Source organism: Passer domesticus, chromosome 1, assembly GCF_036417665.1.
Source record: "Passer domesticus isolate bPasDom1 chromosome 1, bPasDom1.hap1, whole genome shotgun sequence".
Classification (NCBI taxonomy): domain Eukaryota; kingdom Metazoa; phylum Chordata; class Aves; order Passeriformes; family Passeridae; genus Passer; species Passer domesticus.
The window spans coordinates 148,826,107-148,849,989 of NC_087474.1; the positions used below are offsets into that span (position 1 = coordinate 148,826,107).

Genomic DNA, 23,883 nt, shown 5'->3' on the forward strand with positions numbered 1-23,883 from the left:
CTCACAGAACAGAAGAAAGCAAATGAAAGCATTTTTATGGTGGATTATAGTTTGTTTTAAAGATGTTTTCCTGAGGGTGTTTCACAGTTATGTGTTGATGTTTAAGTTCCAGAAATTGAACTGAAGGGAGAATCTTGCCGATATTATTTCTTGCTCCAAGGCAATGGCTCTGGAGGATGTAAAGCAACCTTGATTCATTCAGCTGGCCAGATCAATGGGATGGCCACTCTTGCTGCAGTAAACGGAAAGCTAAAGGCAAAAGCAGAAGAAACAGAGTCAGGTAAGAGTAATCACTTATTTATTAATGAGTATCTGAATCCAGGCAAATGGTAAGTTCTAAATTTCGTAAGTTCCTTTTATTCACTCCAGTCAGTATTAAAAGAGGGAAAACGAGGAATATTACATCTTTTATAAAAGTGTCTTTTAAGAATATTTTTCCAGATCCATAAGAAAATATAGTAAGAGCTTATTTATTTACAGAATTTACTGCTACTATATTTTTAAAATTGACTATGCAAAGTTATTGTCAGTTATTTCTCATAATCGAGATAAATTGAAAATCTTTTATTGTAAGGGGATGTACAGGTAATATTATTGCAAAACAAATTTTTGAAAGCGTGCGTTGTTGGTGTAAAGACTGACCAGCCCACGCCAAAAATCTGTGTAAATATCTCTTGAAAGTCCTGTTTCACTGATGATTTAAAATAAAAGCTGCAAGACCAGTAGACAAGTTGAGTTTTGTTATAACCTTCAGTCCCTTTGCTGATGTCCATGTTACTGCAGAGTGTTTAGGGTGTGAGCTGGCACTCCTATCCTGACTGCTGCACTAGGGAAGAGCAGGTGTGCAGCCATTTATCATGGAGTAGTTGTCATGTTACAACTACACCTACCAGATAACTCTGCTAACTCCTGTATTTGCTTCAATAACACTGGCAGAGAAAAGGAGCACAGTGACCTGCATCTTATCTACTTAATTCCTTATTATTGAAATAAATCTGTGTGTGATATGACTGACTACTCAGCCATTTATCCTAATTAAAATCCCATTAGTACAGTGTCAGAAGACTGAAAGTCCTTGACCGTATGTTAGGAGAAAACTTTTCTTCCCTGGTATCAAACTTACAATCTTTTTACCTTCTTTAAATGTTAGTCATGTTGTGTTGTCATTATACAGGTTTTGTACAGAAATTCTAAAATAGGCATCTCTTTGACATGATCCTCCTGATGTCCAGTTAGAATTAATTAGTTTGGTTTTTCAATGATTAGCCATATTTGAAAGTCTGGTTGTTTCTTTTGAATATGAGATTTTTATGTTTATATCTTCTATTAAGTAATGACTCCAAAGACAGATTTGTAATAAAAATTTGTCCTAATCTGTACAGGATTTCATATTTCTGACTTTATCAAGTCTCTGCCATGCTATTGTGGAGAGGATATTGTACAGAGAGAAACAAAACTGTCTCATCTTCAAGTGTTTGCCTTGAAGGAGTATCTCAGTAAGTAATGGGAAAGCTCTGGTAATTTTCAAACTAGTATTTAAAAGGTTTCTATTTCAAATTGGATGGGATGGCTGACCTTACAAAAGTGAAATTGTTTGACAGCCAAAGTGTGTTGATCACTTTGTGAAGAAATAGCAGAAGTTTAAAAAGAAACTTTGAAGTGCATCCATGATTATCTGTCAGATAATGGAAAAGAGAACACTGAGTTAGTGTTGGTAGTTGTTACATGAATACTCTGAATTTTTGAGCGTAGCGTTGAAATAATTCTATGCAATTCTGTTATGATTTCCCCAAAATCCTTTACTGCTGGATATACCTTCTACAAAAATAAGAATTCTGGTTGGGTTTTTCAGCTTTTTAAAATTTTATTCTTTCTTTGAAAATTCTTAAGCAGCAGAGGAAAACCATGCATTGGAAATTTGTTAGATTTTTATGACTTTGCAGAGAGGTACATTTGAGTATCCTGATGTTTTTCTATCTTAATTCCATTGCTTAAAGAAACTCAAAAGAAAAAATGCTTCAGAGAGATTGTCTGACTTATTGAAAATGGTATGCTGTGGAGGTAGTTTAAGTGCATTATCATTAACAGAATAACATTTAAAGAAAATAAGATCTCTGTAAGTAGTCTTGTCCCCCACCCTACAGCCCCTGGTAACTTAGTCATTCTCAGATTCCTGTCTGCTCCAACCCTAAGGCTGGGCCTGCTTTAGAGCTTGTGATTTAGCTTCTTTTGAATGGGTCACCCATTTCCATGAGGCTGAGTACAAGCAGTTAGGATTTGCTGGTTGTCCTAAATCATACCAGAATTATCTGACCCTTGATTTTATGACCAAAGAGACCAGAACAGGCTGTCAGTTATACTGGAGCCCTTCACATTTAGTCTCAGCAAGTCCAGGTGTTTGTCTCTGGGGGATTCCAACTTGGATATACTCAGAAATGCGTATATCCAGAAGTGAAAGGACTGTAAAAACATGAATCACATGTGACTTCAGCTATTCTCACTGCTGTTTTTTCACTTGTCTTTGGAATAAACCACCTATGCCTTACTGGTACAATAGTAAGTGTCAAGTTAGTTTACTTTGTTATTGGTTTTGGGTGGGGATTTTCTTGTTTAATTGTTTTTTAGCAGGCTCTCATTGTTCTTTGATACTTAGCAGATGGAGTACCTTTTATTTTTTCTTTTATAGAGAGAAAGGAATTGACCAAGCAGCCTGCAGTTATTTCTACCAATGAGTTTAAAAGCTTATTAAAACTCACAAGAGAATGTTTCTTGGACCTGTGCAGCACTAGTCTTCCTAAACCTGTTCTACAGAAGGTCTGCAATAAAACCAGGTCATGCACTGAGACTTGTGGTAAGTATTTTTATTTACAAAATACACTGCTTATTTTCCTTGCATGTTTTCTCATATTGGTTGTCAATATTTTACTAAAAGGAGTAAAGTCTTTTTACCAAGAGAGAAAAACATGGAAAGAAAAGCAAAGCTGCTTTCTACGCTTATTTTGCAAACTGAAATTACCCTTGCATTTCCTTTTTCTTTCTTGGGGTAAAAGGAAAAAAAATGTCCAGAAACTTTTCTGGTTGCATCACCAGATAGATTTTTATTTACATACTTTTAGAGAGATGCATTGAGGAATATCTATATATGAAGTACTGTATATCTATTTCTTTAAGGAATGAGATTCTTTATTTAGGGTTGTCCAACATGTATTTCTTGCAGAGCCTGATTTAATAGAGCCAAATCCATTGGAGTGGCCAGAAAGACACGTTCTTCAGAATTTGGAAAACTTTGAAAAAAACAAACAAAAAATGAGGTAATAATGAAATACTGGTGGTTTTGGTTTTTTTTTGGAGTAGCCATTAAACTTTACTATAGAGGAACTTGATATGTTGATAACCATACTGTAAACTGATTACATATATTGATAATCTTTCAAAGAAAATATGCTTAAGGCTAAAACTATTTTCCTGTCAGTTTCTAAAGGTGTAATTTATTGGTATTTAAAGAAGTATTGTTTTGATTTTTATTGACTAAATGCAGCTGGAAACTAGCTAAAAGTATAATAGTTCCAAAACTAAATTACCAAAATGGCAATTCTAAAAAATAGTAGCCGTGGTAGGAAAAATACAAAAGTTTTTCTTTCTCCGAACATACTCTGCATAATAGAGATAATTTAGCTGGTTTTTGTCAACATGTGCAATGTGTTCTGATCTCCTCATATTTCCTGAGCAGTCAGCATTTAATATCATATATCAAGTAATTTTGAAGTCAAAGAGCCTATTGGTTTTATGTTTAAAATGTATATTTAGTTATCTTTTGCCTTCAGTGCTGTTCAAATGAAACCCATAGGTCTTTGTGTCACTTAAGACAGCCTGTTGATTTCAGCTGAGCTCTCACTTTATGTAAGACTTGTCGAGGAATGTTTAGGTTGGATATGAGGAAAAGGTTCTTTACCCAGAGGGTGGCTGGGCACTGAACAGGCTCCCCAGGGCAGTGGTCACAGCACCAGCCTGGCAGAGCTCAGGAGGAGTTTGGACAATGCTCTCAGACACAGGGTGTGACTCTTGGGGGTGTTGCTGTGCAGGGCAGGAGTTGGACTCAGTGATCCTTTTGGTCCCTTCCAGCTCAGCTTATGCTGTGATTCTGTGGCTTAATGGTCTTTGGTGGTGTTCATGCTCTTGCTGACAGACCTGTCAGCAAGAAAACTGTCCTTTTCTGAGTCACTTCCATCCCATTTCTCTCTTTCAAGTACCATAGCTTAGACTGCATGTGATAAATTCTCACATCAGCTTTCTCATGGTGGTATTATTACCATCCTCATTATTGCTATTATTATTATTATTGTTGACTTTTGTTTCTCAAAGAGACAAAGTTCTTCCTTTTAATTAGCTATCCAAAAGCTTCCTGAAGGACCTTTCTGTTACATAGTCAGTGTTTATTTTATTGTTCATAATCTGAATTGAGTATCTTATCCTGTGTCAGGATACAACGTGTTGCTTGCAGAGGGAGAAAAGTGAGAATTTTGATATACTTGATTGAAGACACTAAAAAAGAGTGGAGGGTTGCTTGCAGTAGTGGCTTTATTGTTCCTTTCCTGTATATTGTATATTTTTTGGGTTTTTTTAATGGGAACCAATTTTTGGTCAAAAAATAGAAAAAAAGGGTGAATAATCTTCTTCCCATGTTGTATTTCATAACCAAGCTCTAAAGTCTTGAAGAAGCTACTTTTTCAGTCGAATGTTAGAGAATTTGCACCAGTTACCATGTTCTTTGTCATGAACATCTGTGTTAATGTTCTCAAGGAGCAACTTTGAAGCAATTAAACTAGTGCCAAAGTAAAATGAACAGAGTAGCAATGATTTAATTTTTTTAAAAAATATTAAATGAGTTTATGAATTTATTTTAAAAAAAAATCTTAGATTAGTCTTTGATCGCTGCCTTTTTTCCAGAGTTCCTCTGTTTGCACATTCACCCGAGCAGTTGCTGGGACACAAAGACAGCCAGAGGGAGTCCCTGACCTTGCTGGATGCTAAAGAGCTGCTGAAGTATTTCACCCCAGAAGGGCTGCCCGTGGGGGATCTCCAGCCACTGCAAGTTCCCAAGCGGTAGGATCAGCATGTTAAAGCCACTGAGGACCAAACTCAGAGCTGATGTAGGGGGTGTAAATAAGGGTGGAATGGGAGTCACAGAATGGCCTAACTGAATCTGAGTTTATAACATCCTTACATCACATGCCTGCCAGTGAAATCAACTGTTCTGTTCTCCAGTCAGTATTGCTATTTACTTCTTTCAGAAGCTGAAATGGCTGGAGGTGATGATCTTGGTCCTAGGTGTTTAAATAACAAAATCATCACATGAAGCACAAACATGTTACTGGTAGAGCCCTGCCGAGCTGCTGCTGCCCTATGTGTCCATTTCCAAAAGAGTATTTCTACTAAAGCAGAAGCTGCTGTGGTAGACCTTTAATTTTTTTGTGTGATTTCTTTCAGTGGAGGGGAGTCTAGGTGGAAAGATAAAATAAGAAAATATCTGAGCCTATTAACTGTGTTTGTCTCCTGTCATGCTTTTTATTGATACATGGAGTTACTGGAATACTTTTCAGGATCTGTACATCTGTTAGAGTTAAGGCCAGACTCTATAAGAGTCAGATAGTGTTTGTAGAAGCAGAACCTGTACAATTTGTGCAGTGTGTCACAGAGTGCTAGGTAGGCAAGATAGTCTTTGCAGTCACTACAATTATGTTTGTTGACCTTTTTACTACTGAGTAATAGAAACTATGATGCAATTATTTGATACAGCCTTGATCCTTTTTCAGACTTCATTGTATGTAATAAGAGTGCTTGTGTGAGAGAGAGATTCTGTAGTATTTTGGATTTTCTGTAGGATTTTTGAGACTTCCGTAAAATAGTTACTGAAGTTTTGAAACTAAACGGAGTATGTTCTGAGCAGACAATTCAAGCAAATTAGAAAATATGAAGTAAAGACTTAGAATCTCCTACTGGGTTGTTAATGACTGGAGAAGATTTAGAATTTTGGCTAAAATATTTTTCTTCCAACTAGTCGTGTGGGAAAGAAGTGAATAATTTTTCACTAAAAAAATCTATTTTTTTAGTCTTTGATTTTTTTTAAAGCCTCCAGAGAAGCACTATAGCATAGAATACCTTGAGAGTCTTGAATGATTTGCTTTGAGCTACAGATGAGTGAGATCTGAGTTTGAATTGAGTCCAGCAGAACACTGTACTCCAAGCTGCTCACTCCGCTAGCAGATGCTTTGACTAAATTCTCTAGTTATGAGGAGTTTGGCACAGTAGGTGATCAAGAACAGTGAATATGGACCTAAGGATCTTCCTGGCCAACAGAAGGATTGAAGAGATTTTGAGAGAGATTGGTGAATTAAAGGCATATTCACTTGTTTTCTGTGTTTGAGCTTAGATAGAAGTTTGATAGATTACAGTTTTGGCTGACAGTCTTTCCAAATTATCATTTTGCTAGATTCAGTATCACATCTTTCCTGGAATGTTTTTCTCAGATTATTCCAGTGGAAATGGTATAGAGGCAGTCTATGTTAATTAAATTTGAAGCAATGTATAAGTTTCAGATTCTGTTACATCTTGCCTTTGTGTCTTCCCTTCTTTAGAGATGAATGCCAGGGTATGTTGAGATCTGGCAGCAAGATCTTTCTATGTGCCTTGCTATGGCTTATTCCCTTGATACACCCTCAAACAAATACACTCTTAGGATTTAGCTGTAGAGAGTTACTAGCTGGAATTGAAGTATCCCAGGAAACAAGCCATTAGTTCTGAAGTCTGGGAAAGATGAGTGTTAGGTGAGGCAACAATTTGAAGCTGAAGGGGAGGAATTCACTACTTAGAGTGTGTGATTGAGAAATTGGAGGTCACTTCCCAGTTTCTCTCAGTTCATTCTACTACTCAGGTGTCCCATTGTGACATTGTGATATTTGCCTAGTTTTATTGGTAACTTGTTTGGAACAGTGACCTTAACTATCTAAAAAATGTCTAAGAGCTTCTGTAACAATAATAGCTCAGTAGGAATCAGTTGAACTTAAATTCTCACTTCAATACAGATTTAATTGTCCATTGATACTTTATCCTAGGGGCTTAGCTGCAAGACCTACTGTTCTGTTCTTAATATGTGAAGGCATTTTGTTTCTGATTTTTGGAAATATAATTTATCCTTATGGTAATTGGTTAAAATAGATCTTTATTTTTCTCCTTTCAGTGAAAATGCATTTCTTTTGACACCAGAGCTTACTCCTCGAAAACTCAGAGGTTTGCCTTTTGAAAAAGCAGCTGGATGCCATTATCACGGACTTGAGTAAGTTTCCTGGCTTCTTTTCTTAGATTTATTTTTTAGTTTCCAGTCTAAGTGTAATTAGAAATGTTTCAAGCAACATGTTAAGGGTATGTTAATTATGGATGAAATGTCACTGTTTTCAATTGCAACATTGCTGCCTTGATGGTAATGTAGAACATTGAAGGTCTTTTTTTTTCTCAGTTGTACTGCTGTGTCTCTTTTCAGTATCTCTGAAAATTTAAATTCAGAGCTAAAAGTGGCAAGGGAATTAGTACGTATCAAGTTCCTAGTGAAGCATATGCTTTAAGTACATACATAGTTTCTGCTTTGATATCTAATTGTAGACACTTTAAGACTGATAGTCAAAAGGTTTAATGAAACCTGCTGTGATGCTGCTACCTGTGAGTTCAGGGAGCCTGAAAACACCAGCAGGCAAGTGTTAGTGGTAACAATGTTCAAAAGGATCCATATGGCTAGGACTGTTAGTTAGTCTCAGCCAGCCAGTAATAGTTATTTGTCAAAGCAATGAATGGGCAAACTGTCACATAATGTAGCTGTATAAAAATAGTTTAGAAAAATACAAATATTGAGATTGAGGAGAAAAGGAAAAAGGCTATAGAAATGCTGGAGTAGATAATTAAGCATAACTCTTCCATACAGATAGTCTTATTGCAGTATATATTAAGAAATGTAGTAGATACCAAACATAGTTCAGTATTTGTGCAAGCTTCTGCTGCCTCCTAAAATCACATGTTCAGATTATCATAATTGACTAACAATGCTGCTGGTATTTTTCCCTATTGATTTTATAAATAGTTTGATTAAGTCCGTATTTAATATCTGGTAATTTTAGCCAAGTTCTCTAGGGCGATGGAGCACTCCTATCTCTTTAGTTTAGTCTCTTTTTCTAAACAGTAACTCATGAGCCTATTAGCCTTTTTGGATTTGTAATAAGTGGCACAGAGAGGCAACTGGGTAGGAAAGAGAAATGCATGTGGTAGGTGTGGGAAGAAACCACTCGTCTGTTGTCTGCTGCTGTGTGGTATCTTGCTGCCCTGCCTGACCTCAGCAAGGAGTGTGCCTGAGATTTCAAATTAGGCACAGCACAGCTTGTGCTGCCTCTTCTCCTAGCAAAATGTGACAGATATAGACCACAGAGAGGCCTGGATATTGTGGAGAGGAGGAAGATCCTGGCATATTAATATTGCAGGGGCAATGTGCTTAGCAGAACGGGAGGGAAGCAGCAGAGTGGGAGGTAGTGTATGACCAGAACATATTGTAACAAGAGTATTGTGGTTTTGGGGCAAATGTGTTTGGTACTATGCAATTTTCATCTGCCCAGCTGCTGTATTTATATTTGGAGGTAAAGTCTTGTCAAAAAAACAAGGAGTAGCAGCTATCATAGAATGGTTTGAGTTGGAAGGGACCTTAAAGATCATCTAGTTGCAGCCTCCATGCCATGGGCAGGGACACCAACATCCCACATCTTTTTCCCCAGACCTGCTCTTAATTAATTTTTCACTCAGCCTGTACTTGTGCTGGCACTGCCCTTACCCAGGTGCAGGACCTTGCACTTGTCCTTGTTGGACCTCATCAGGTTTGCACAGGGCCACTCTCAAGCCTCTGGATGGGATCCCTTCCCTCCAGTGTTGACCATGCACAGAGCTTGGTGCCAATGGCAACCTGCTTTCCTGAAGACCAGGGGTGAGCTTGCTGTGTGCTCTCCTTGCTGCCCTGAGTATCCCAAACTCCACTATTTAAAGGTCAGTGCAGCCAAGGCTGCCCTTGAGCTTCACATTGCCCACCACCCCTCCTTCTTGGTGGGCTCAAGGTCCAGCACAGCACCTCACCTCACTCAGAGAAGGAAATTACCAGTGCATGCCAGGAGCCTCCTGGTTTGCTTCTGTCCTATGGGTTGTAACAGATTGTTAGGATGGCTGAAGTCCCCCATGCAGACCAGGACTTGTAAATGTGAGGCTTTTCCTATTTATGATTAAATCAAATTTTTGGTGTAATGAACATGTGCCAGACACTGGAATGCTGTTTTGCAAAGAGAAAGCAATTGCCATTAAAGCAGTGAGTAAAATGGCAATTTAACTTCTCAAATTAAATGGATTTTTTTATCTTTGTAGGGTATGTGACTACTCAGGGGACTGAGAATATAAACAGGAAAAATTAAATACCTTGAAATTTTTAAGTCCAGACAACTTACTCTCTTATCAGATAATGAATTTATTTCTAGTGGAAGGTCTTCCTCAACTGTAAAAATTGATTCATCAGCCAATTATTAGAAAAATTAATTTCTCCCTGAATATGGAAATACTCTGAAGAAAATGGAAACATTGGAACTAGCAATTTTACATGACTCCATGTTAAGAGATAAAAGTAAAAATATTTGTCTTGCATTCCTGAGAGTAGGAGACATTGCTGAGCAATTTGAAGGGTGGGCTGAGCAGGAGCTCACACTGCTCAAAACAATTTGTAACAAAGAGGCTGGAATAATACAGGATTTACTGTTACCTTTCCCTGCACTACAGTAAGTTACTGGGTGATGAGACACTGTTCTCTTGCAAGGAATCCTGGAAATCATTAATACCAGAGAAAAGTTAGTTAAGGTGCATTTTGTGTTACTTCATGTGTATGTTTCACTGAGTTAGCACTTGTTCATTTGTTGTCTTTCAAGCCCCACTGTTGTTAATACAGTTTGTTCTGTTGATTTGGTTGATGAAACTACTTATTTATTACAGTCAATAGGAAGCTTGTGCTTGTTCAGTGATACTTTTTTGTGTTTTTAGTACTTAAAAATTGTGAATCTCTCATACATCAGTGTTTATCTCAGACAAAGCTAAAAGTTGCATTTCAAAGAGTTTGTTCAAGGTAAAAGTTCTGCTCCATGGAAATCTTAGGGTAAAGAGTTACAAATAATATATAATTCAGCTTCTTTGTTGGAGTTGGACTTAAGTATAGCAAAATCCATCAGGCAAATATTAATTTACTGGGCTGTTAAAAGTTGTCTTTCAGAACAGTATACCAGTTCAAACGAAAAAAAAGGTTTTGGAGTTCACATGAATGTCAAAAGTAAGTTTTTCTGATTGTAATAAAACAGACTTTCACAGGTTTCTCACCAAATTTCAATTTTAGATATTGTCTTGATAATCGAAGAGCCTTGGAGAGAGATGTGGGATATGCTGAACTTCAAACTCGTCTTATTCGCTATGAAACTCAGACTACTTGCACCAAAGAGTGCTGCCCTGTGCCACTTGTCCTGAGCCCTCTCCCATCCCCTGCAGTCTTGTCAGAGCCTGGAAGTGTCCCTGATGGAGAGACTTTGCAAAGCGAGCTCAAAACAGAGACATCAAGGCTAAAATGCAGATCAAAAGACCTGGATTACTTTTATCCCAAGAAAAGGTAATGCACTGAATAAAATGAATCTTTAGCATGAAATGTTTCAGTATCTGCATATTTTCTTTAATTTCAAAGTGTTTTAGTGAGGCTATCTAGACAAATGTTCTAATTGTTTAATCCTCTTCTGTAGATTCATTTTTTTTTTCTCAACTGTGATCTCTCGTCGATGGCATTAGATTAATCAAAACCATGCAGCACAGGCACACTTTATTTAACAGATTTGGGGTTATATCTTGCAATCTCAAGTGCCTTTGAAAAGATGACAGCCACATCTAGGACTGCAACAGTCAGTGCTCCTGTACTACGAATAAACAACTAAAAGTTTAGAAAGCCAAGGATTGTACAAACAGAATAATTGAATTTCTAATCCAAAGGACTGCTGGCATAAGATGACTTACCAAAATTCAATCTTATTGTCAGCCTTGTTTATTAATGTCTTTTTTGGAAGTTGAAGTTTTTAAGATTTCCCTTTGTACCTTGTCCTCACTCTGAAGATGCAAACTGTCACTGAATAATAGCTGCTAGGTAACACTATTTCCAAATTCACTTTTTTACTGTAATACTTCACTTCTTCCTTATTTCCAGGTTGATACCCTTTGCATTCTGATCACAGTAAGCCTTTAACAGAGGTCTGGTTTTAGAAATACGTGTATCTTCTGCAGCTTACTGAGTAGTTAGAAAAGAAGATGTGATTATTATACTTAACATTTTGTAAATTGGAGTTTGGAATTACTAATGCTCTTACAGTTGAAGGATCAAGAATTACAATGTTCCCACAGAATTCTAATGCCCAACTTCTTGTAGTTAAATATGAGTTGTGACATTCCTATAGGGCCAAAAGAAATTAGATAGTTTGAAGAAGTTTTGTCTCATCTGAAGACTCGAGGCCAATTCTCTTCCCAAGAGTTTTATTTTCTTAGTTACCTGATTTATTTTCAGTTGTTTCTAGACCTTTTTAATCAGAGGTGCAATGGGTCTATGTGTCAGAGCCCACTTTAGTCAGCAGAGTGTTCATCTAATAGAAAAAATTCTACAGAATAGAATCCTGTCTTCCTGTCTGCTGTTTTCAGATGCTGTTTGCAGGAATGCTCAGTACTTGCTGCTCTAAAGCACCAGCCTCTCTAGCAGAAACAATGGCACTAAAAGAGTCGGTACAAAACCTGAAAGTTACTCTTATTGGGTTTTTTCCTGTTGTTTGCAGGCTAACCAAATCCGAGAGCACGGACTCGCTGCTGTCGCAGGCAGGCGGAGGCAGCAGGAGCCGCTGCGCGGGCGCTGTGCCGAGGCAGCGCTCGCAGAGATCCGTCTGTGAGGCTGCAGTGCCCTGGAGAGTGCCCAGCCAAGGCCACAGAGCTGCCACCAGGGCTGCCTCAGCTGCAGAGCCCGAGGCTGCAAAGCCAGAGAAGGAATCGAGATCCCAGAAACACACAAGAGTAAAAATCTACCTTGTTCTCTTAGTGAATAAAAGCTGTTTAACTTCTTTCCATGGGAGTTGATTTGTAAAGATTTTTTAACTCAAGGTGAACTAGCTTCATCTGTATTTGTTACTGAATTTCATTGTGTTCACTTGTTTAAGTGAATCCTGAAGGCACTGAGGAGAGTGCTGCAGAAGCAAAGAATGAAAAAGTGTGCAAATAAAATTTTATCATGCCCAGAAAATTAAAGGCTGAGGGAGATAACAATGAGGATAAAAAAGGTGGAAATGAGTAGCAATTAATAGGAGTTATGAAATAGAGATGATTAATATAAAACCTAAAGGCACCAAAGAGATATATGTTCTGGAAGGGTCAAAGGCATTGTGGAGGAACAGACTACTCTGAGAATAAAGAGATTCCTTAGTTTTATAAATCCATTTATTGAGATAACAGTTAAATAATTTGGTGGAGTAATGTTTAATTATTAGGTGTATATGTTAGGAAAGCCTCTTCTAAAATACAATACACAAAACTGTTTCTGACTCAGTGATACAAATTTTAAATTAATCCCAGAGTGGAAAGAGAACACTGCAAGAATGTTAAGGTACTGTCAAAGGCAAGTTGGAATGGGCCAAGGAAGCATAAATTGGTGTGACTCATTCAGACCTACAGCAGAGTTTAAACATCTCTGATGTAAAGAATGTCAGAGGAAATTATCTAATGAGATTTTAGTGTCAGACTTTTAATTTTTTTTTAATAAGTATGCATCAAAGAAGGGAATATCAGTACAGCAAAAAGTGATAATTTTATATATATCATTTTGGAGAAGAAAAAACCCCAAGATAATATTGACTTATTTTTTATCTTCCAAGCTCATGTGACTGTTCACTGATCCTTGACGTGTAAGCATTTTCTTAATACTTTAAAATGAAGGAAATGGAAATAGATTGTTAAATAACTGCTCAAATTCAGGCAGTGAGCTGATCACGTTTGGCAGTAGACTAAAGGCAGGCAAGATCACAAAAGATCAGGTTTTCTGTGTTGGGCTATTTTGCTTCCCATTGACAAGTTTTCGTGTCAGTAGTTGGGATGAACTTCTGAGTGTCTTTTCTTCTGCTTCCAAGATGCTGAAGGAGGTGGTTGCTAAGACTCTTCAAAAACATGGAATTGCAGAAGATCATAAGTGCTTTGCATCCTGCAGCCAGCGTCTATTTGAGATATCAAAATTCTACCTAAAGGTAACTAGAAGACACACTCTTACAGTTCTTTATTCTTAGTTAAGAGAAGTCACTCCTAAATAAAACTTGAGCTAGCATGTGGGATATTGATTAAGTTGATTAAGCTAATATTTCCCAGTGGTGTGTTAGTAATGTGTAGATTGTGTGGAGAGACCTTTGGACTTGTTGTCAAATGGAGAAGGTAGTTTTACAATATAGTATGGTGAGGTTTTGCTTATTTTAAAACCTTCTAAAGCAGTAGCTTTTTGTACATAATGAAATAATATGCTAAAACATTGGCCTGTTAGGCTAGGTCACTCTTAAGAGTTGCAACAGCTAAGGAGGCAATAGAGTATCTCCCAGCTGTGGCTGTCAAAGCTCAGCTTTCTCCCTTGTTCTAAGGTTGTTGGCTCAATAAGTAGCTTACAGAACTGACTCAGAAACTGCAGTTCCTTGACATGATGTTCTCTATTATCCAACACATACTGGCTCAGCAGCATCCTGTAGAATTGCATCAACCTCATGTTTAGGGGGAGATGAGCATTCTTTCCACAATACCTATGAGACTGTGAGTCAGTGCTGAAGCCCATGTTACTTGGTCTGAGCACAAAATCAAATTAATTACAGTATGGAGTGATTAAAAGCTATTCCTCACAAGCTGAGCTGCTGTTCTGTTCATTTGCATGGTTTAACCTACCACTATGGGTGAAGCAGCTCAGTTTAGTCAACTTCAGTAATGGTGCTTTAAGCTAAAAGGAAGTTGAACAGGGCTGGATGCTTTCACAATCAGAACATCTTGCTGATAAGCACCAGTTTCTTAAATAGTGGGAACACAGTTGTGCAGTCATTCTGTAAGTGCTCCCAAAATCTCTCTGAAATATGCCCTGAAGGAAGATCTCCTAATCCAAAATCAGAAGGGGCTGCAGGTAGGGATGTGTAAGTAGAGCAAATCAGGGTTTGTGGTTTCACTTCAAGTAGAAAAGGAAGAATGTGACAGTGATCCTGTCCTTTTTAGAGAGAGGTGTCACAGGATTCTGTTCTCCTGAAATGTCTTGCAGCTCCAAATCTGGGAGTCCTTTGAATCCTTTTGTGTGCTGCATAATTCAAAAGCATGGTAACATAGGTATCATTTTGCTCTGGAGACAAGTAGTAAACGCATTTTCTTTCTCTCCGGGCAAGGTTTTGTTTTTGCTTTGTTTAAAAGTGTAAATGAGGTTGGACTCATTAAATGGACTGCAAACCAGAAAAGCCATTCTGGATTTTTGCCTCTTCTGCACCGTTTTTCTTTTCTGATGTCTGCTTCTCTGTTCTTTACCAGAACTCTGTATTACAGGGTAAGCTCACAGCTGATTTCCATGTTTATACAGAAACAGGATTTCAGTCAAGACTGTAAGAACTTCAAATATCATTGAAGAAAAAAATTCTGGAAATTGTGCAGAAATATGCAGAAGTTTAGGAAGGCTCAATCATAATTGAGTACTTGGTTTGGACTGCTGTAAGAAAAACTGCAACTCATTGGAATAGATTTAAATTACTTTTATTTTTTAATTAAAAAAACAAAGGCAAATAATTCTTTTGGTGTGAACAAAGTGATAAAAGTGTAACACTGCCCTGGTTATCAGGGCTCATATAACCCAAATTAGAATGACTGTATGCTGACTTTTGTGGTTTTTTGGTTCATATTTAGGACCTAAAAACTTCTAGAGGACTTCTTGATGAAATGAAGAAAACAGCAAATAGCAATGCTAAACAGGTAAGACCATGTGTTTATTTGTTCCTGTACATAGCCACAGGATGGCTTAGTCCACAGCTTTAACAGATGAAGAGGTGCATGTGGGTCTTGTTTCACTCTGATCTCACACAAACTCTCTCAGTCAGTAGTTGCAAGGCAAAATTTCCAGATTTTGGGTGGTATTTTAGTTACAGCTGCCAAGATGATGTGCCACAGTGAGAAATGGAAATTAAGACAATAATGTTTCTACATCACTGAAAAAAACAAACAGAAAAAAAAAAAGAGAGAGATGAGATTTTTCTTTAATCAGGATCTTTAGGGAGTTCTTTTCTTGTGTTGAAGGAAACAATGTTTCAAAGGTTAGGAAGTAATAAGCAGGTCTATGAAAGGAAATAATTTTTTTTAAAGCAGCAATGAAAATGAGTAATTTTAGGCTTGTGAGTAACTGTAAGCACAAGGGATATCAGGTGGGGTTATCTGTGCATAATGTGGGACTTGCATGCACAGCAGCACAGAGCAAATGACAGAAGTAAATATTCCTCCAGAAATTCAGTAACTCTGGTACTGTGTTCTGAGACATGCTGAAGTGACTCCATGACTTGGGGGGAAAAAAAAAGAAAAAAGTGTCATGCAGAATTACAGTGTAGTTTTCATAATTATAAATTAAATGGAAGAATTTGAACTGAGGTAGGTAAGTAATAGAACACACTCTCAAGAAAGCTGCTAGATCTCCAGATAACTTATTCTATGAGAGCAGTTTCTGCTGTGTCCTGTGCTGTATTCCTTTGTGATTGCTTTGTATGGATGATAAGGTTTCAAAAACCATATGGGTTGTGATGTTTGGTGTTGAACTGAACTCACCTCCAGAGAGAAGCAGTTTATCAGCACAATAGTTCAGTCTTTGTCTGGCCAGAAAATTGGTCATTTTTTGTATGTTTGCTGTTGGCAAAAGGCATTAAAATTGGTGTTCTCCTAAACTGCTTATGTTTCTGTATTCGAGAGTATTTTGAAATTACTTTACAAAAATACAATTGCCAAGGACTACTGAATGGTCTGAACAGCTGCCCTGTTTGGAAGGCAGCAGTGATAATGGTGGTGGATACAGCAGTGCACAAATTATCCTTCATTCTTTCTTCTCTGGCATTAGGAACTGTTACTGCTGGAAGCGTGAGCTGTTTGGCATTATGTGCACCTTCTTGCTGGTGTATGGAGAGAATGAAGTATTTCAATTCAGGGGTTCTAAAAATGCCTTTTCCTAAAGACAAAGCATTTTGCAAGACTAAATACAATTCTAGGGTAATGCTGTTCCTCTCAGATTAATGATGCTTTCTTCTCCTGACTAGTTTGCTTTTAAATCCTGTTTAGTAAATATTACACAGGTGGTGACAAAGGGCTAAAGAAAGAATTGATGATGTCTGTGAGATGTTCTTAATTTGCTTCCAAAACCAGGAGGTATGTAAATTGTTTGCTTTCTCATTTATTTGCCCAGGTGATTGAATGGGTTTTGGAGAAGACTAGCAAGTAGAGGCACTGTGTGGATTCTATTGACACCTTCCCAGGAGCTGTGGAGACAGAGCACTTCTGACTTGAGAAGCATTATGCTGCCCAATGCACACACAGATCTGCACACTGGGAGGACTTTGGTCAGTGTAGTTATAAAGACTCATTCTTCAAGCAAAGGAGTGAGGTTGGAAACTTTTTATACTGAAAGTTTTAATTTTTTTTTAAATTCAAACGAAAAGAAGTTGTATTTTATATGTGTATTTATTATGTTTTTAAAAGGACTATAGCTTGACTTGATTTATAAAGCTTTGTATATTTTCCAAGCAGTGTATTTGGTTTTTATATGAATAAAAACCCCCACATATTTAATTTTGGTAACTGCTACTTTGTTTTACCTTTTTGTGTGAAGATCTCTATTCTACTTCAGCTTGCTCTTGTATAAACAGCTATTTACAGCATCAGCCATTAACAGTTTATACACTAATCAAGAACAGTTCCTATTCTGTAGGTGAAAACAAACACAATCAGAATTTGAACCTTAGTTATCTCTGTGTTGTACTATAAGGAAGAAAAAAAGCATGGCTTGAAACTTGGTGCAAGGTCCCATTAAAGGAAGTTTCTTTGTTTTACAAGCTGAATGTTCGGTATTATTTCCTGCATGCTCTTTGTAACACTCCTTAGAAAAATATCTAAGGAGAGGTCTGAGATTTCTTTTCCTGGAAGGGGAGAAAATCAAAGCAATAGTGGTAATGAGGATGGTGAGAGCTTGTGCTATGCTGAAGTGTAAGGAAAAAAATAGTTTCTAGCTGTGTTGCAAACACAGTAAAATACTAAATTTGGCCTCAGTTAGTTTAAGTCCCTGGCATGTACCTGGCTGGGACTCATGTAATTATTCAAGTTAGTATTTTGTTGAGATGAGGAATTCCTACTAAGCTTTCTGTATTAAGGATTTCCTATTTATCATATAAATTAACAGGATTAAAACTGATAGAGATGCATGGCTATTGTTTGCTATATTACCCTGGTAGGAAAATAGATTAAACAATACAAATATAAATGAAACGCAATGTTGTGAAAAAATAATCGAACTAAACCATGTGGAGCTTGGACTTAATACTGTAAAATCTATGCTTTCTCTCAAGAGCCTTCCTGATTTTGTGACATTATTCTTTGCTTAATTCTATTTGGTGTAAAGCTGAGCCCTAAGGAGGTTTTTCATGTCTAACAGGATCTTGAGTTCAGCTCTTCTGTTCCTTTGTTCCCAAGTTCACCAGTCCTGAACTCTACAAGGCCTTTCCTGGGGGGGTGTGTGCTTGGTTTAACTGAGCTGCAGTAGGAGAGCTCTGCAGTTGTTCTGCTGTGACAGTGGGCTCTAGTGAGTACTGTGTGCATCTAAGCCCAGGAGAAACATAACTGCTTGTAAGATGGATTACATTTGTCTGCAGAATGCCACACATGCACAGCATCCCAGCTTTAGTGATTTGGTGGAAGAAATGGAATGAAATGAAGAGAGTTATTTAAATAATCATTTAATAAGTGCATGCACAAAATTGCTCCAATGTAATGATTACTGTGTATGGCTCACATTTCTTTGCATTCAATATAAAAACAAGAAAGTAATCAAGACATTAACCTTTCTTAACATCCTATAGTGAATCAGGAAAGTCTCTACTTCCAGAGAGAAAAGCTGTAAGCTGTAGCCTTATCTCTTCAGTGTGAATGCTGATACTTCTGTCTGAATACTAAGCAAGCCACTGAAAGTTGTATTTTCTACTTAATTTTGGGAAGTTTATATATTTGTAATTAGAAAAACTTTGTAGTTAATAATAATACATAAGTTGATAAGTAAAAGTACAGAAGCTCTACATCTCATAAATCCTTGAGGCTAGCTGCCATGAGCAAAGAAAATACCTTCAGGAAAGTAATTAATACTTTGAACTGCTTTTCTTGTACTTCAAGTAGAACCCAATGGTAATTGGTTAAATTAATTCTGTAGACTGAAAGACTGGCCTGAAATAATCAGCAGGAAAGCAGTTAGGGAAGCATAAGAATTTTGATGTAGTGGTTTTCTGCACAATTCCCAGTGCAGAACTAATACACTGCTACCCATGTCTCATTTGCTCTTTGTGTTGGTGGCTTTTTAGGACAAGTGGTAGCTGGTTTATTATTGTGGCTTAATAACACTGTGCCCCATTTGAGCTGTGATAACTGTCCCTGTCATGCTCTTAACCTACAAAAAAGTAGGCACAATAATTTGATCTGGCCCACTGTAAGAGCACTAAACCAAATTATTTTACATCTGTTGTAGTTCCAAAACCCCGCACTGAGAGGTCCTGCAGCTTGGCTGATACCCTGTAACTTAAGTGATGCAGAATGTAGATCACCCTTTGCCTCTGAACTTCAAATTATTTCTTGTTTGTGGCTGCTGAACCCCAAATCCAGTCTGCCTTACGTGTATTTTGGGTGCTTGCTTTCATGTTTCTGCAAATCAGGATATAAATCCTATTCACCAGTGCACATTTCTGGTTTACCCATAATCCATCCATCCTATATAATAAGCACATAACATAACACAGCATAAAACCATTATGTATTATATGTAGAAGCACGTTCTCCATCCACATTATGTGCTTATGTTCCCCCCAGGACTGGGGTAAGACAGCACTGATGGGATTGCAATTGCTTGGTGATATGATTGCCTGTAATATTACAGAAATTACATGGTGAGTATCACTGGGCTACCACAGACCTTAGCTTGGGTACTAATGCTTCTCCAAATCCACAAACTTCTTTGTTCCAATTCACAGTTCTCCCTTGGAACTTGTTTTCTAAATTTGTTTCCTAATGTCCCTAATTATTTACATATGTATGGAAATTCTGATGAAGGAATAAAAAATGAATAGCTAATCCCATGTGGGAAAAGCAGGTGATTATGTTCAACGGGAGGTTATCATCTCTGTTAAATATTTAAAATGTTTTTCCCCTCATTCTTTTAAATCAAAAAAATTGCCCTGGTTAGTCTGGGGGTTCACTTTAAGCAAGCAGGCTGTTTCTCAAAATTTTGCAAGCATATTATTAATATCTGCTCTTTAAAATTGAAGTCACCACTGAATTCAAGTGTCCATAATATACACAGTGTGTCTATATATATAAATATATATATGTATATATATAAATATACTGTATTAATGGTCTCTCTGTATAGTAAATAGATTCAGCAGACAGCTAGTTATCAATCTGCCTGTTTGAAATTATGGAAAATAACATAAATTTAGAAATCAATGGTAGTGTAATGATCTGGAGCACATAATTTCTTTAGACTCTAATTCTGCTTCCACTGAAACCAAAGCTCGAATTAACTTTAAGCACGGGTAAGGACACTGAATGCTCTCAGGTGGAAATCAGATCAATCTCCCCTTCAAATCAGCTGAGCTTCCCAATGCAAAGAGCTGGATGGAGCGTGCTGCTGTGACCTGTGGGAGGAAGAGATTCTAACATTCTGCAGAAAGAAAATACTTGTTTTGTTATTTGCAAAGGATCAATTCTAATGGTGTTTGTGGTGGTGATTTGCTTAGTAGCATGTCAAGAGTCTTGTTCTGATTTCTAAAGTACCTTAAGAGAGGTGCTGGTTCCATTTAGAAACACCAGTATGATTCCCTGAACACAATCAGATCAGCTTTATTTTTTTTAACAAACACTTTACATCACATTTTTCCAATAACATTTTTGCTTCAATATGTATCCCAATCTTTCTCATGGTGAAGCTGCTATACACACTTTCTGATAAGACCATTCCATTTATAATAACTATTTTGTGAAAAGAGTGAAACTCTGGGATATCCCTTTTTAGGCTTTCCATGAGGCTGTTCGGTCATAACTTGGGTCAGACTGAAGGAAAAGGCTTAAATTCCCACAGTTAGCTTTTCTGTTTGGGCCACCAAGTTAAGAATTAAATCAAAGAAGAAAAAAAAATTGTTTCCCCATAACCATCCATAAGAGAAAAAAGGCACATGTTGGCCTCAGTCCTTGAATGCAGAAGCTTGAGCAGAAATTTCTGCTTTTTCTTAATTTTTTTTTGTAAGTCTTCTGTTACCACCTAGTCCAGTATAAATGACAGAGGAAGCATTGCAACTTCAGCAGAGATGTCTGAATGACCTGCCCTGAAACACACCTGTGGGATTTCAGTTGTTTTTGTTTTTTTTAAGTTTTGAAGTAATTTTGAACTGTTAACCACCAATGCAGTTAACAGTTCCCTCCAATAAAAGAATTCTTAACAGAAGCACTGAAGTTTAAATGTATTTCTCCCAGCCCAAAACCAAAGGACAGCCTTCTAGATAGTTTGTCTGGATATAAAGTAAGCTCACATCACAAAAATCCAATAAATGACTTTATTAAATATATTCTTTTCCTCTAAAATATAAATATTCACTATACTCTTATAAATGTGGAGTAGGTTCATATTTCATTTGTCTATCCCATCCAAATATGAATCAGTCCAAAATCTGAAAATGAAGAAATAGCATCTGTAATCATCATTATTTTTTTCTATAAATATATATAATATGAATTTGCTTTGCAAACTGTTTAGTTATTCACTTAGACTTCATATAGTACTGAGCACCTTAGATTACATTTTGTGTAATTTAATTGTTGGCACTAATATAGGAATTTGTAATATTTACAATGCACATACATGTTAGGTATAACATTCCAGTGATTTGTAAGTGTTAAAAGGAATAAGGAAATAGTGCAGTACAGTTTACATATGTATTTAACCTACTCCCCCAGCACTTTTATAGAGCCTATCTCCAAATTTTTAAGTTGTACTTTGGAACAGCAATAAAAATGTCCTGAACTGGTTTTTAAAGACTTGACAGAAGAGTTTCCTTGGTAAGGGGACATGAGCTCCTCCTCAGAGTCCTGTCCCCCTGCGTACCGACTGCTCTCAGCTTCTCAGATCTCTCCCAGAAGCTTCCAAGCCCAAGGAGTCCCAAGGAACTGCCACAGAAAATTGTGTCAATGGCAGTGGTCAATAAATGAGAAATGTCCACCTGGAAATTACTGGTAAGTTAGGTAACATGTTACCTCCTTGTTAATTGACATGAGGAATTAGTTTTTAAGTGCAAGTACCATGACAATAAAATGAAAGTGCAGAGCTGGGTGGATCTCTCCCTGCCTTTGACTGGTGAGAGGTCCTGGGAGTGGGGCTGCTCCTCCAATGGGGCACTGAGCTGTTCTTCAGTGATTATTTTCTGTATTTATGAATTCAGCTCATCATCCCAATATTTTAATTTGTTTTGATGATTAAGATAACTATGGAAATCACCATGTTTTTATGCTTTGAATAGACAGGATGACTTATGCTTAACTCAAACTTAGCTTAAAAACAATATGAAACCAAAATGTGTTTTTAATTTTCCCCTTTGCCAGTCAATTGATGCTAAGTTGAAATCTATATGCTTTGTCAGGAATAAAAGAAATGTTGTAATATGAAAACTGAACATCCACAACACTGAATATATTGCTTCATGTCCTTCAAAGTGTGAATTTAGGGCAAAACTCTAAAAACAGACAAAACCCACACCTGTTTGAAGCTGTTCTTTTTAAAAAGGAAGAACAACATAAGTGGCATCTCTGTTTTGCTTCTTCCTATTGCCACCAGATTGTGTGATGCCAGCTTCTTATTTTTCAGCACCAGAGCTGTGTGTGTCATCTCTGGTGCTGAAAATCAGTTTCCTGCCTGCTTTTTGTTGCTCAAGTAGCTGTGGACAAGGCTGAAACTCAGTGAATCACGTTTTGAGTCACAACAGTAAGCTGTGGTGCAAAACAGTCACCAGTAAGGTGTGGGCATGGAGATGAACATCTTGTATTTCCCCAGCAAGAAACCTGGTCTTGCCAAGTCATGCCCATAGGAGCAGTTCCATGTCAAGGAGTGCAGCTCATGTTCCTGGCCTGGTGTATGTTTCTCACTGTTGTGGAGCTGCTTCAATAAATTTTTCACAAACTTATAAAATCAAGTCAAGTCTTCCCCCTTCCCTGTGTTTGTTCTTCTGAAGACCACACAACCATCCTTGTCTGAGCAAAGGGGGTGACTCAGTAGGGGTAGGAGGACAGAATCTTAGTATGGCTTTCTACTGGAAAACTGCCGTGGAGATAAACTGGCAGAAGCATCATCATGCCTCAGAATGGATTCAGGTAGCTTTTACCTCAGCTGGAGCTCCCAGATAGCTGAAACTCATTAAGATACTGTAGGAAGTCACTATAAAAATGCATCCTGTGTTCATTAACAAAGGACCCTCCTGCCTGTGCCCCCCTGAGAGCTGGCTCTCAGTACCATCCCTGTGGCTGGTCCTGCTTTGGCTCCATCACTAGGAATGTGGGTGACACGTGGTTACTGCTTAATGTGAAACTGCCCCTGGGGAGACTCTCCAGCTGTTACCTGCCCACAGCTGGATTGCTTCAGAGTGTCCAACTCAAAGGTGGGTATTTGCAGGCTTTGCTGGGTATTCATGCAACACGTTCTGGCAGTGCTCCAAAAGAAAAATCTGTAAGAGGTGCACAGATTATAACTGAAAGAACATTTTACTTTCAGGTGATGGGACAATCTTTAGAGGATTTCTCCCCAACCAACCTTGGCTTGCATCACAACGAGTGCTTGTCTGCATAGCCCTTTACTTTATATAGACAAGTACATTGAAATAGGCACAATTTATGATTCTGAAACGTTTACATGTATGGTACTACACGCTTTTACGGTCTTGTATAGGATTTTAAAATCCCATTATTTACAATGAAATCCCCCATCTTCCTTGTCAAGCCATCTTTTTAGCTGGTCAAAATGAAACCTAGGCCTTGGAGGACTGCAGAAATGACCAATGCCCAGTCCTGAGTCCCATGCTGGTGTCTGCTGCCAGCCAGGACAGGTTGCTGCTGTTGACTGTACTTCAGGTTAGTGCGGTTACCCCGTCTCTCTTTGAAGAAACAGATGGATCCCACTTATGCCACCAAGCCCAGTCTCGTGATCTTTGCTGACAGGAAGGAATGAATGATGAAAACAATTGGTTTTGGACAGGAATGAAGGTCCAGTTGCTGAAAGTACAGAAAAAAAAAGTCAGGCTGAGAATTATAGCTCAAACAAGAAATCATTTACTGAGTACTCAAACTGCTGTCTGGTATTTTGAACAGGCTTCTATTAATAACAACTCTATACCATATTGTTTTTCCTTTGCATTCAGCTGCAAATATCTAGGTTACTAAAACTAATAAGCATCTTGGAAACAGGTGAGATCCTGGTGCCTC

General features: G+C 37.7%; 2 protein-coding genes across 3 annotated transcripts in view; one reads left to right on the top strand and one right to left on the bottom strand.

Moving 5' to 3' along the window:
• MTBP (MDM2 binding protein) overlaps nucleotides 1–16,953 on the top strand; it is a 28,656-nt gene extending 11,703 nt beyond the window's left edge. For both annotated transcript variants that reach the window (XM_064395742.1, XM_064395735.1), the window contains exons 12-22: nucleotides 107–280; nucleotides 1,383–1,496; nucleotides 2,687–2,851; nucleotides 3,218–3,311; nucleotides 4,948–5,103; nucleotides 7,238–7,333; nucleotides 10,454–10,720; nucleotides 11,919–12,150; nucleotides 13,257–13,370; nucleotides 15,037–15,102; nucleotides 16,571–16,953. In XM_064395742.1, the coding sequence (XP_064251812.1) occupies nucleotides 107–280; nucleotides 1,383–1,496; nucleotides 2,687–2,851; nucleotides 3,218–3,311; nucleotides 4,948–5,103; nucleotides 7,238–7,333; nucleotides 10,454–10,720; nucleotides 11,919–12,150; nucleotides 13,257–13,370; nucleotides 15,037–15,102; nucleotides 16,571–16,606 (1,514 nt within the window). In that variant the 3' untranslated portion in view covers nucleotides 16,607–16,953. The remainder of the gene's footprint in view (nucleotides 1–106; nucleotides 281–1,382; nucleotides 1,497–2,686; nucleotides 2,852–3,217; nucleotides 3,312–4,947; nucleotides 5,104–7,237; nucleotides 7,334–10,453; nucleotides 10,721–11,918; nucleotides 12,151–13,256; nucleotides 13,371–15,036; nucleotides 15,103–16,570) is intronic.
• Nucleotides 16,954–20,237: 3,284 nt separating this feature from the next.
• The window catches only part of SNTB1 (syntrophin beta 1), a 111,906-nt gene continuing 108,260 nt past the window's right edge, over nucleotides 20,238–23,883 (bottom strand). The window contains exon 7 of the mRNA XM_064395753.1: nucleotides 20,238–23,673. Within this exon, the coding sequence (XP_064251823.1) occupies nucleotides 23,581–23,673 (93 nt within the window). The 3' untranslated portion in view covers nucleotides 20,238–23,580. The remainder of the gene's footprint in view (nucleotides 23,674–23,883) is intronic.